The sequence below is a fragment of the Pseudorca crassidens genome, chromosome 11 (genome assembly GCF_039906515.1).
Source record: "Pseudorca crassidens isolate mPseCra1 chromosome 11, mPseCra1.hap1, whole genome shotgun sequence".
Classification (NCBI taxonomy): domain Eukaryota; kingdom Metazoa; phylum Chordata; class Mammalia; order Artiodactyla; family Delphinidae; genus Pseudorca; species Pseudorca crassidens.
In genome coordinates, this window is record NC_090306.1 from 14500948 (window position 1) to 14515104 (window position 14157).

The 14157-nt window shown below is 37.1% G+C and overlaps 1 protein-coding gene across 4 annotated transcripts in view; it reads left to right on the plus strand.

Annotated features, from left to right (window-relative positions):
• The window catches only part of PIK3C2G (phosphatidylinositol-4-phosphate 3-kinase catalytic subunit type 2 gamma), a 328047-nt gene that overhangs the window by 170998 nt on the left and 142892 nt on the right, over positions 1–14157 (plus strand). For all 4 annotated transcript variants that reach the window (XM_067695808.1, XM_067695810.1, XM_067695811.1 and 1 more), the window contains 5 exons: positions 473–580; positions 5585–5677; positions 7140–7269; positions 11450–11586; positions 13442–13611. In XM_067695808.1, the coding sequence (XP_067551909.1) occupies positions 473–580; positions 5585–5677; positions 7140–7269; positions 11450–11586; positions 13442–13611 (638 nt within the window). The remainder of the gene's footprint in view (positions 1–472; positions 581–5584; positions 5678–7139; positions 7270–11449; positions 11587–13441; positions 13612–14157) is intronic.

The window sequence follows — 14157 nt, forward strand, 5'->3', positions numbered from 1 at the left end:
TGTCATTATTTTGTCTCCTACTCTATGTAAATTTTTTTTTAAAAAAGTATTATACTATTAAGTGTAAACCTTGAGAGTTACAAATTAAGATTTCAGGGAATTATGATAAATGGATCATGTTAATAGTTACTTAAAGCAGGGGTTGCAAATTGGTGGGTTACAGGTCAAGTCCAATCCATCGTGCTTCGTTTGAACAGAACAGTGCTTTGTTTTGGTTTGGGTTTTAATTGAATTTAAAGTTCTTCAGAAAGGACATGCAATCTTTACTTGCCCATTTTCCCCAGTACTCCCTATTGTCTTTAGCCTGCTGCCTCCTCATATGTGGCTACATCACCCACCTGACCCCAAAGCACCCAAGTGTGCAACCCCTGAATTAAGGAGTTTATTTAATCAACAAAAGAAAATTATAACTTGAATGAAAAGTCCAGTTCTTTTCAGTTTTGAAGATGCTTCTTCTAATGATTTTTCACAGGAGGTACTGAAGAAAGAACTTGGCAGACTAGAAGAATTCTTTCAGTGTACAAATACCTGTCACCTTCCTCTGAACCCTGCCCTATGCATAAAGGGAATTGATGGAGATGTAAGTCAACATATTCAGTAGATAAGTTGAGTATTTTTATTTTGAATTGTTTAGTTCATTGGATGTTTTTGAAATGGCAAAAACAATTTATAAATTATCATTGCAATTATTTAAGAAAAATGTAATTGAGTCCCATCCAAACTGTGTGTGCTCTATTTGATGCACTGTGACCAGTTGGTATCACATTAACCTTATCAGATATTTCATTGGTTTAGAAACACACTAACCAAAGTTCAGTGGAAAAAAATGAAGACACTTCTGACTGAATTGACTTATTCACAATGGTTGATTTTGCGACCCCATGCAGGCTGGTTTAATTTCATGCTTATTTAGATTATGTACATGCCCATGCCTAGGACACTAGTATATCATTAGCTATAACATCTCAGTTTTGATTCAATTTAAAATTCATTGATGCTTATGAGTCACTGTGCCATATGATATGTTTGTGATTTTACTCATGCCTGGAAAGCCCTTCCTGGCGTTGTACTCACAAACTCCTTCTCTTCCTAAGTCTCTATCAGCTACCCTTCTCTGACTTAGAATCATTCTTTCTCCATGAGCTTTATTATATTCCTTCTCAAAAGTCCAAGAGTAGAAGACTCTAATAAAGAGGATTGATAAGTGATATTTTAAAATGAAGAGGTTAAACTCTCATGCAAGCACAATAAGTGTTACTTCACTAAAGTCGGAATACAGTCAAGAAAAACAAATTTAATAATTAGGAGAAAAATCAGACCATTAGTATGAATAGAAAAAGTTTTACTAGAAGCTTAATATTGTCACCTTTACAATTTTGCTGCTGCAAAGACACCCTACAAATTTTCCAAATATGCTGCATAGATGTATTTTGAATAATAACAAAATAAGGCATCAATTTTATAAGCTGAGATATGTCTATCTGGGCTAAAATCCAAATCATCACTGATTTAAAAAAATTGTGTGACCTTTTAGTCATTAGCAGTATGCACTGATTGATGCTTTAAAGATACATGGAAACATTTCAAAAACACAGAGTATCTTAATGTAGAAAGAACAATATATCAATAGTTCATTGAGTCCAGATGTTATTTTTTACTTCTGCTTTCTTGGTTTGTCATTGTTGTTTAAGGAATAGAAAGATTGTTTTCAATTAAAATTACATACGCATTGTGGCTTGTGCAGGCCTTGGTGAAAATTACGTGTGCGTTGTGGCTTGTGCAGGCCTTGGTGATGTGGGGCACCAGCTCTAGGGAATCGTTGCTCTGAGTGTCCAGGTGAGCAGGCCATGCCAGGGGCATCACCAGTTCAGGAGTCATCACCCATAGTGCTGTGCCTGGGACCACACTCCTTCCCTACAGCAACCTGCAGCCATCGGCACTTCCCCTGAGGCTGGGAAGTGCCCCAAGTAGAGCCACCTCTTTGTCCCACTTGCTCTGGTCAGCTGTGCCTGTGTGTACAGCAGTGAGCAGGGCGGATGTGGAGGGTGATGCTCTCTCACCTGCAGAACATGTTAGTCTGTCCTCCAGTCCTGCTGAACAACGAGGAGGTCTGAAGGGACATACATCACATAGGAAGGTGCAGTAAATGCAGCAGAGTTCTAGTCAGAGTCCACATCTGGTTGGCCATCAGAGGATCCATACTGGAAAGAACCTCTGGGAGTGTAATGAGTGTAGTAAGACCTTCAGACAAACCCCTCAGCCAGTGGTTCATCTGAGAACCCACTGAGGGTACAAACCCTATGAATGTGAGAGTGTGGGAAGACTTGTCATCACTCCTCCCATCTCAATAAATACCAGAGACTCCATTACTGGGAGAAACCTCATCAAGGTGACGAATGTGTTAAAGCCTTCACTCCGCGTTCCCTGCTCATTGCTCATCAGGTAGCCTGTACTGGGGAGGGGCCTTCTGAGTGTAACGAGTGTGAGGCCTTCATGCAGAGTAGAACCGTTTTCCAGCGTCAGACACTTCACACAAGTGAGAAACGTCATGTTCAAGTGAGTGTGGGAACGCTCTCTGTTCTGTTAGAGACCTTACTGACCATCAGAGAGTTCACACTGGGGAGAGGCCTTACAGCAGTAAGGAATGTAGTAAGGCCTTCAGTCAGAGTATATGTCTTGTTTGACACTGGATCCTCCATGCCAGGGAACAAGCACATACATGTTGGCAGTGTAGAAAAGCCTTCAGTCAGATCTCTCAACTAGTTGACTATGAGCAAATTCATACCAGAGAAAAGCCTTTTGAATGCGGCATGGCAAAATGTTCAGTCTAGTAAATGTCTTATTTTATATCACAGACTTCACACAAGCAAAAGCCGTATAAATGTGGAAAATATGCAGTCAAAACTCATACCTCATTACATATCAGAGAATTCACACTGGTTAGAAGTCCTATGAATGTAGTAGTGAGTATGGTAAGGTCTTTGTTTATAGCACCAAGCTTACAGTACATCATAGAGCCCATCTGAGGAGAAACCTGATAAATGCAGTGATTTGGGGAAAGTTATTACTGAGCTTATTGTGCATCAGAGTTCACTCTGGAGAGAAGTCCCATGAATGTAGTGAGTGTAGGAAAGCCTGCATGTATAGTCAGCATTCTATTTTAATCACCATCAGTAAACTACACTAGGGAGAAGTACTCAGGCCTGGCTCAATCCATTCTTTAGAGCATGGGTCTCCAAGACAGAGAGCAAAGGTCTTAGGTTTGGTTAAACTTTCTTTATAAGAAGAATTCTCACCCCTGTCTCTCCTTGGAACCACTAATCACAATGGACCATTTCCTGTTTCACTAAGGGGTAGATCATATGAGAGAGTGGGAATAACTGAATGCAATCCTTCTCCCCTCCTGGGAAAGTAAAGACCAGACATTTCATTTACTAATAGGTATCTTTTCCTTTTTAAAAACTGTTTTAAGTCTATTTCACTAATTTTCACTTTTCAAGACCAGAGTTTCTATCTTCCTTTCTCCATTCTAGCTTTTCTTGTCTTCCTTTCTCTATTTCAGATCTTTTATCTCACCATTTACATAAAATATCTTCCAAGACTTTGATTCATTCTTTCCTATCTCTTGGTTATGGCCATCCCAATCCACTTTTTTTTTTTTTTTTTTTTTTTTTTTTGCGGTACGCGAGCCTCTCACTGTTGTGGCCTCTCCTGATGCGGAGCACAGGCTCCGGACGCGCAGGCTCAGCGGCCATGGCTCACGGGCCTAGCCACTTTGCGGCATGTGGGATCTTCCCAGACCGGGGCACGAACCCCTGTCCCCTGCATCGGCAGGTGGACTCTCAACCACTGCGCCACCAGGGAAGCCCCCAATCCACTTTTAACTTCTACTCTAATCTAAGGTGTCCTTGTTTACCTTTTTCTACCTAGCAAACCTTTTCATTTACCTGTTTGCCAATCTATGTCTTTCACAATCTTCAAATTCAGCTCATCTCTGAAAGACTCTCTTCTTCAAATGCTTCTTCATTCAGCTGTGAAATGCATGCGTGTATACATTCATACCAACTTTTGCAGGCTCTATGAGAGGTGGATATGGTGTCTCTTTCTATTAGCATATAGTTAATGCTTTGTGCATACTAGCTGTCAAATGTATAGTATTTTTGCCATGACTCTCAAAAAATATACTGCATGTGAAAACCAAAATATTAAGCAATGAAAGCAATATAGCTGAGTGATATAATTGAGAAGAGGGGCTAAACCTCGCCCTCAGCCTTTCTTAGCCCTTTGTCTCTTCCCTGGACTTGGCATACCTCAAAGAGATCATCACTCTCCCACCCCAGCCCCCAGAATTGAATGAGGAGAATTTGAAAACCACTGATCTAAACTCTGGCCTAATACAGGGTTTCCTAATTCAATACCATGACAGAAGGTCATATGTCCCCTGATTGACTGATTCTTGCAGCAGGAATTCATTACTTAACAAGCAGCCTCATCCTTTTACTATAAAACTCAAATTGATTCAGTAAACAAGGGTTTCTGTTTGCTTAGGGATTAGGTTAGATTTATGTTGACAGATTAAGAAATAGATCCTTTCCTCTCAACTTCTACTGATTTCAGACTTAACAGAAATAATGATATTCAAACTGATCCTTCAAAATATATTGATGTCATATTTTACTAAGTTGATGAATTGAAAGTATCGAGTCCTTTTGCTTTCTTTAGTATTGATTTAATAATTTTTGCTGTCAACATGAACTCTCTAATAACCTAAAGACATATAGCCTTTTAACACTCAAACAGTTGTAAGCACATAAAAGGAAAATAATGGACAGTAGTCGATATCATAAAACTGAAAATAGAAATGTAAAGTATAATTGAAAGAAACGAGAATAGGAAATATATGTTGTACTGTTACTTGTAAAGATAAGAAAATGTTCATTAGCAAAAAGTGAAAAAGAATGCATTAATCTTTTTGAAGTACCCGATTAGTGTCAAACACTGTAAAAGGTATTTTATATCCATTAGCTCATATACCTATTACAAAAATGTGTGAGGTAAGAGTTTTATCCCTGTTTTACAGTGGGATACAAACATTTAAGTAACTTGTCCAAGGTCTTACAGCTGATAAGTTACAGAGTCCAAATTTGAACTCAGGTCTTTGTTAATTCTATATGCATGTTTCCTTAAAGTATGCTACAGGGCAGAAAGAATGAAAAGGAAATATATTTTTTTAAATAGCGATTTCATCTTTTAGGTATTAACTAACTAGCATAAGCACAATACCTACATACTACTTAGTTTATTTAAACTCCCTAAACATCATCACTATTTAGTGAGAAAAAAATGTAGTTGAAGATTTACAACCTGCCGAAAAGCTGGCATTTTTAGTTTACAAATAAAGACTTTGGTTTGTAGACTAAAGTCTTTTTTTTAAGAAATATGTTTCTTTGTTCCAAAGTGTGAGAATTATTCATATGTGTTACATTTGCTCATATAACAAATTCTGCAAGGGGCCATGATTGCAAGGAAACTGTTCTTTTTGCTTTGTTTTGCTCACCATTTTTCTCTTCTTTTTGTCCCATAGGCATGTTCATATTTCACATCTAATGCTTTGCCATTGAAGATTACTTTCATTAATGCTAATCCAATGGGCAAAAACATCAGCGTCATTTTTAAGGTACAGTAGCCCTCCTGAAACATCAAATTGATTCCATTGGTAGAACTATTGATTTATTACTCACAAAAAGAAATTATTATAGCTCTTTTCCTCTGGCAGCAGCACAGAAGATTCCAGTTATTTTTGATTCTGCATTTTTACAGAATTATAGTACATGCCAAACTATGATTGGCAATAAATCAAACATTACTGGCTCAAAGCCAATGAATCTTCAGTGCAAAACTCCGGGAGGTATGTTTCAATAAATGAAATAATGCAATCATTTTTGAGTAATACAGAAAGCAGAATTGTGGTAAAGTTCCTAGGGGGAGAGTCTTCCTTTGGTCTAGATACTAAGTTCGAATCAAAATTAGCTGAAACTCAAATGACGCGATTTAGCATAAAATTCTTATCTGTAAGCACTTGCTTATTTTAGTAATTTGGGTTGTTGTCTTCTTTTTAAATAAAATATAAATAAGGGCCATATCAGTCTTTGTCACGCATCCCATGGGACAATAGAGTAAAAGGACAAGAGTAAAAGTCAAGTAGGAAAAAGGGACAGAAAAAGGAGCTGTAAGTAAAAATAAGCATTTGCCAGTCGTTCAGTTAAATTTGATAAGTTATTCAGCCAAACCAGACAACAAGGTTACAGAGTGGAATTTTTGTTAGATTCTGACTAGTTTTGAAGATAATGATTAACATACCTGTACTTTTGCTGTGATCTGTGTAAACCTCAAGCATTAATGTTCCCCCGGCACTGCATTTTTGGTGAAGAAAAAAGAAGAACACAAAATCTCATCTTGGCATAGTCTTCTGCATATAATTTAGAAAGCATTTTCAAAACCAAGCCTCTTATTAGTTAAAAGCATAGAACTGTCCTTCCCCTTTGGACATATTCCATGTCCTTCACCTATGCTAGAAAAACACTCCTTTATCATTTCTTATTATTATCAAAGGCTGTTTACTCTGAAAACTTCTTAACTGCCTTCATAACAAGAGAAGTCAATGATTCAAAGTCTGATGAATTCTATGTGTGCTATTTATACTCCCAGTCAAGAAGCTCTTGGTCGTCTAACTGTATATCAGTGCATGAATTTATGGTACATCAAATAATGTTTCCCTTAGAGATTTCACTTGGCTGAGTTTGAAATTTGCATAAACATTCGTCCAACCTCTCTTCACCAGACTTTGAGGTTAAGACATTGCACATGGATAATAAATTGAAAGATTATTATCAGGGAACAACATTCCAAGCAGCTTCTAATTTAATGGCTAAAGCTTCTGTAATCATTTAAAAGAAAGTTCTCATTTTCTTTGATCTTCTATCAGAAACACAAGGTATTCTTAGTGCTAATAAAACAATTGAAACCACCCTAAGTCAGGCTGGAAAATTATTCAAGGAAGGAAATCACATATACCATATTTGAAAGCCTTTAATAGAATTCAAGGAGAAACCCGGAGTCTATAATTTTGTTTTTAACAGGCTGGAGATGATCTTCGTCAGGATATGCTTGTCCTGCAGATTATTCGTGTGATGGACAATATTTGGCTGCAGGAGGGCCTGGATATGCAAATGATCATTTATAGATGTCTATCCACAGGAAAAGGCCAAGGTCGGTATAGATTAGAAAGCTGTTTGACTTACATTATTTATCTCACGCATTCATCAGTAATATGCCCCCAGAGTTGCCACAGCTTTCATTTTAGATTACAAATTTTAAAATCCAAAGAACTAAACCTGGTCATTCTTCTTTTTTACAAAGAATTATTTTCAAAAACAATAAGCCAAAATGATTTATGTAAAGCATAATGTCCTTCTAGATATTAATTAGGACTCTTGACAACTCAAATGTTAACTGTAATATCCTTTTGTGTGTCCTTAAGGGTTAGTTACATTAATGATTAACTCATATTTGTTTCTCTCTTTCTAAGCTGATAATAGAAAAGTCTACTCATTCAAAAAATACAATTGTTGCCTATTAACACAAAATTTACAAAGTTGCAAATGCTTAAAGGAGTTCTGAAAATTCTAAATACATTATAAACATGCATTCAATTTCTAAAAGACTTTTGAGTAAAGTGTAATATCAACAGTCAAAGATGACCATTCATGCAAACTTAGAGCATGCTTTTAGCATTTCTCTTCCTTAATAAAAGCCAGGCCACTAATATGGAAATATAATCACATTTATACACATTTTCAATGAAAATAATCCACCCTAATAATTACTCAAACATCAGAGGTAAAAGTTGTACTTAATTACAATCATGCTGAATTGAAGAAATAATTTCTAGGATATCATATAATTTTTTTTACATGGGGCCATTGCCACTTAGCATTTCATTAAATTAATTAGTATGAATTATAGCAGATGCATCTGCATAAACAAAGGGATAAAAATACCATAGAACTGGAAAGGGGACCTAGAACTATGTTGTCTTTTTTTTTTTTTTCTTTTTTAATTCAGACAGAACTACAGTTTAAACCCATCATCTCAAAAGAGAAACTGTCATTGCCTGGCCCTCCAGTTCCTGAGGTCCCACTGCGAGGCTCAGTACCCCAGCCAACTGTGACTCAAGATTTTGGAAACTAAGCATGGAAGCACCTCCTACTTAGCTTAACTTGCAATTGGATACTTCAGGACTACTGTTAAAAGCCATACTGCCCAATTACTTTGATTCTGATAACAGGGCCCTTGTTTCCATGCCAAGTATCCCACTCCTGAACTCCTTCTAAAGTTCTAGTTCCTAAAAGTCTTTTATTACTGCTACTCTGAGATCATTATTCCTTGAGTTTTTCTCTCCCTTTTCTCACGTAAATGACCTAATTCTTTCATATCCTAATATGTTTAAAGGGTAAGAATAAACCTTAAATGAAGCAAGCTGAGCTTTTTGGTGTCACGTGGATTACTTTTTCTTCAGAAATTGAATACAACACCAGCCTCAGTGGAATTCTTCAATTCCATCTACTCATTTCTCTGTTTATAATCATAGGAAGTAATGGAGGCTAAGACTTTTAAAGTTAATAAAATAATCCAGCAGAAATAACTCTAGACTTGCCCAAAGTTACAGATGTCACAAGACAGACAAATTATTCTTTCCCGCTATCTACCAACAATTTCTTTGGTTGTAAGATTGTACTGGAAAGATACTTCTTCAAGAAAAATGGAGATCATTAAAGCAAATGTCTTCTTTTAAGAGATTAGTTTCCATTTTTAATCAGGTTCCAAGGCTTATTGCATATCTACTGTTGACATCCCTCAAGAAATGTCACAAAGTAAGATAGGGAATATTAAAATGACCTAAACAGGACTGCTGCCCTTAAGGAGAGTATACTCCAGGCCACAAGTTTACATGGCTTTATCAACATTATTGTTGACTATAATTCTTATGACTACTTTGTATATGATGTTGTAGGAACTTTGGGAGAGATTATCAGAGCAGATAAAAATTCTTTAGGATTTATTTCATTGCTCTAAATTTGCTCCAGATTTGATGGACATAAAAATTACTTCGGAGAGTTGGAGCAGCTATATCTAGGACCCAAGCAGGATGCTATATCAGGCTCTTCACTGGGGAGGGTTGGGGAGGGGACGGAGGGTGGGGGACTGAGGCTCAAGTCTCAGTGATTGCAAAAAGCTGCTCTGGAGTTTCTCATGCACACCTTTTTGAGAACCAGTGCCTTGTGTGATACCATCTTGAAAAGTTTTGTCCCTAAGAACCTTGCTACTTAAAGTATGACCTGTGGACCAGGAGCATTGACATCACCTGGGAGCTTGTTAGAAACTCAGAATCTCAGACCCTACTCCCACCCTACTAAATCAGAACCTACATTTTAACAAGATCCCCAAGTAATACATATGGGCATTAAATTTTGAGGAATCTGCATTAGAGAGCTATGGGAATGGAGCCACACATATTACTGTGCACAGAATTATGCTAGAAGTATTTAAAAAGTGTGTGATACATACTAGCTTAAAATGTATGAAATGTAATTTATGGTTTTAATTAATGAGCAGAATTTAGCCATCATGATTGTTATAAATTAGGTGCAAAGTTTTCTGGGTAGTCAACAATGAAAGATATGACAAATGGCTTGGGATTTAGCAATGATTAACTCCCTGAAGACAAATGTGGTCTGAGGAGTAACTGACATTGCTACAGCACCCTATCTAAAGGGTGCAGTAATCTAAGTCCTAATTTGGGGCATGGTCAGATGCAAGGTGGCAATGAGGCATGCAGGAACCAGGTAGAAGGTCGTTTTGTGTTAGGAAGTGTTAAATGGAGGAACTGGAAAAATGAGGGAAAATTTCAGGATTAGAAAGTAGAATTATATTACTCTTTTTAGAGTTATTATATTACTGTTAAATGCAGTGCTTTACATTTGCTATCTCACTTAATAAGCACAAGAAAACTAGCACAAGAGCTGAATACTGTTGGGGGAGAAGGGAGAAGTGTTATGATATTAAAGATATGCCCAGGATTTATCTCTGGGATGTTACATCTCCTTTTTTCTTTTTGTTTTTAACGAATAGATTTTAATAGGTTGTTTTTGCAGCATTCAATTCCCACTTTCCATGTTTGTTTCTTTCTAATAAGGCAATGTATCAATAGATGCCTAACGGTCATGATTGGGCTGGGCTGGGCTATTGGATATTAAGAGATTAAGGCTGAAGAGAGAGAGAGAGAGAGAGAGAGAGAGAGAGAGATTAAGCCTGCAACCAGCTGCCACTGGCCAAATCCAGCACTGAGAAATGTTTTGCTTACCATTACAGTGATCTTCTTGTTTGTTGTTTAATTTGAATATTTTTAAGGTAGACCATGAAATAGTCAATTTTTAAAACTTAATCTTCTCTCTTTTCATATAGTTCCATTTATGTCCCTGGTTCCTTTGGGCATTTGTGTTTTCAACTCTTGCAGTTGTCAAGATTGTGGAAATCAGAAATTCTAGACTTTAATTTCTTTCAATGACTTTATTTATAGAACTGTGCATTACAGGTTGTTTTGTGGACATTAGTCCTGGGAGAATTTTAAATACTGGGTTTAAATTGCTGTTCTGTGCAGAATAAAAATCAGAAGGCTTGAAAATATTTACATTCCAATAACCTTAGGAACACAATGAAAAGAAGCCTTGATGGATGCATGGCTAGTGGGGCAAAGCTCCTATTGAAGTTCAATCAATATATGCTCCCTTAAAAAGATTGTTATCATAGTTTCACTTTAATGCAGACTGAGAAGGAAGAAGCAGGTGGTTCTGTACATGTTCACTGCAGAGTTACTCTGTTCACTCCTAGAAATGAAACGTTGAACAGTGAAGCTTTTATTAACCTGAACATTGATTTTTATAATATATTTGAAATATTTGTCACGGAGGTTGTATTTGATTCACTTACGTTATAAATATGCTTGTTACACAAGTTTGAATGTCCTCCCTTAAACTGTAAATGAATGCACAAGCCATATGTTAATTAATTCACTGCTCTATTGACTCAGTGGGGTCGCTGGGAGACCATCTAGATTTGCTCTCTACTGTAGTTCTAGAAAAATATTAAAGCAGCTCTGATACATCTGATCCAAACACAAGTAGCCTCATCGCTCCCTAGGATTTAGGAAAAATTAGAAGCAATACCATCTAGGTAAAACTCCTTCAGAGAAGAAGGTTGGGAAATAAAAAGGTAATCCGAGTAGTGCTGGCAAGTATTGATGTTGTTACCTATATCAAGATGCCTTTCCTAAGTATCCCTCATCCTGTAAAGAAAGAAGTATTTCCATAATCTCTTTTTTATCAACCAGGATTGGTGCAGATGGTGCCCGATGCTATAACCCTCGCGAAAATCCATCGCCATTCTGGACTGATAGGACCACTGAAAGAAAATACAATCAAAAAATGGTTCAGTCAGCACAACCATTTAAAGGTGGATTATGAAAAGGTTTGTCCTTCTGCAGCAAATTTTAAATAATGTACTTAAATAAGGATATACTCTGGCTCATTAGATATTCTGATTTATGAAAAAGTAAATTAAGTACATCTTGAGGTCTGATTCATTCATTCATCAGCATAGTAATAATGACACAGTTTAAATGGTATATTACCTAGATAACAATTTCTGTGTCTGGTTTTCCCTCTGGGTGGAATTCTGGGCTATCAGTAAAGACTCTCTTTGCTCAGCGGCTTCCCTTACAGCAATCTCACCTGAGATGATGCTCCTGAAAACTACCTCCTTCATGTTACCTGTGCCTATTTGTACACAACCTATACTTTCTATAAATCTCCCTCCTTCCATTGCAATGTATTTCTTCTTCCAAGTTCTATTTTTTCATGCCTCATTCTTTCAGTGTTTGCGGAATACCTAATAGAGTTTTTATTTTTTTGTATCTCAGACCTTTACAAAATGTATACTATTCCATTTGACTGCCAACATTTTTCCCACTTTACCTTGGCATCTAGCCTGCAGTCTACAATTGTACAGGTTCCACCCTCTACCAGGGCTCCCAGATTAGGGGATGAGTTGGCTGGAGCCAGGCCTTGTTTCATTTGCCAAGGCATGAATTGGTACAGCTGCCCCAGAGGCAGGGGCACCTTTATGCTAATTCACACAAGGATGCAATATGGGCCAGCATTAGATTTGCTCAGAACTGTCCTGAGCACTAAACATCCCTCATTCTAGGAAACTCCTCAGTCCTGGGCAAACTGGAAGGTTTGGTCACCCTAGCTGACCTGGGCCATGAAAGAGAGATCCAAGAGTTCATCTACTCCAGACTTCTGTGAGATTGGAATAGAGCAGACTACAGGTTTTGGAGGCCAAGTAACAGGGAATTAGATGAGATTATCTAGAAATCTATTTTTTAGCCATTCCCCAAATTGTAACTTGAGTTAGGCACAAACCCCTGGAGTTATATTGTTTGGGGTGTTTCCATGTACATTTGATGTTCTTAACCACCATGTGAAGGACATATTTTATTATCTTCACTTTATAAGTAGAGAAAATCTAGACAGACAGATTAAAGACTTTCTCAGGCACCTGGGATACCTGGAAATAAGGTGTCCTGGCATGTAGTCCAGCCACGTGGTCTTCCACTCGCTAGTTGAGGAGGCCCATACCTGTGGCTCAGCCAGTCACTTGTGCTTACACTCATCGTTGCATCATCGATCAAAACGGTGAATACCCAGGAGACAGTTTTTTTGAAAAAAGAGTAATTTTGGCAAGAAACCTCTGTCCATTAAAGAGACATAAGCCACAACTAACTTAGTGGAATCTGCTTCTACCCGCACAAGCGTTCACTGGTATATACTGTACCAAAACCTTTTGGGGCATTAACTGGATGACATATTTGTAGGATAAACATAAAGTGTTACAGATATCTCAATGTAGTTTTTTCTCTGTTAAAAATTTCAGATATTCAAAAATTAATATTTTAAATTTCTATGGGAATAGGCAATACTGGACCATATTGTTCCTTCTTTTATCTTGAAAAAAGCTATCCACTATTGTACCTTTGCGACATTAAAAAATAACACTAAGAATCCTCTTTAATAAACTGAAAATTAGTTTTAACTGAATGAAAGTTATTTTCTCCCATTTCAACAAAAACACTCATTAGGCTAAAGAACAGATTGCTTCATGTTCTTCTGTAGCATATCAAGAAACAACCATTTAATCATATCCACTCAGCTGAGATGTAGAATTGGTTCTTGATTAGAAAATTTTGCTTTTTATCGTACTTTTACCATTACCTCTGTGTTTGCTCATTTTTTGTGTGTGTTATTATTTTTCAACCGATTAGGCCTTGAGGAACTTTTTCTATTCCTGTGCTGGCTGGTGTGTGGTAACGTTCATCCTGGGAGTCTGTGACCGTCACAATGACAATATCATGCTGACAAAGTCAGGCCACATGTTTCATATTGACTTTGGAAAATTCCTGGGCCATGCACAAACATTTGGAGGGATAAAAAGGTCAGTGCTCAAATAATGTTTATTAATGTAATTAAGCAATCTCCCGGAGTGATATATAACATGTAATGGCGTAGAAACCCAGCAGATGACTTGTTCCCCATCTCTCAAATTCCCCAAGATAATGTAAACATGATTATGTATCTAATAACATTGAAGGAAAGATTTTTTTCGATAGACTGTTAATGGAACAAATTAGGTTTCCTCAAGTTGTTAGTACACTAAATTGGCCTTCTCCCACAGGATATTAATACTGCTCCAGTCTGAATTGTACGAAATATGATATGTTCATTTTCTTATAAGCCTTGAATGGACAACGAGGCCTGAGTTTGTGGTCTCAATACATCTGGTATATTGCCCATAACAATCACCAGCCTGGTCTACATGTAAAATGAGCACACTTCCTGCACTAAATTAGGCTTGAATTATTCCAAAAATATTTAGTAAGCATCTACCATTCAAGACTCTGGGGATACAACAAAGCGGATACAAACCCTGATCTCTTTCTAGTAGGGATGATAGACATTAAAAAAGATAACACGAGGAAAT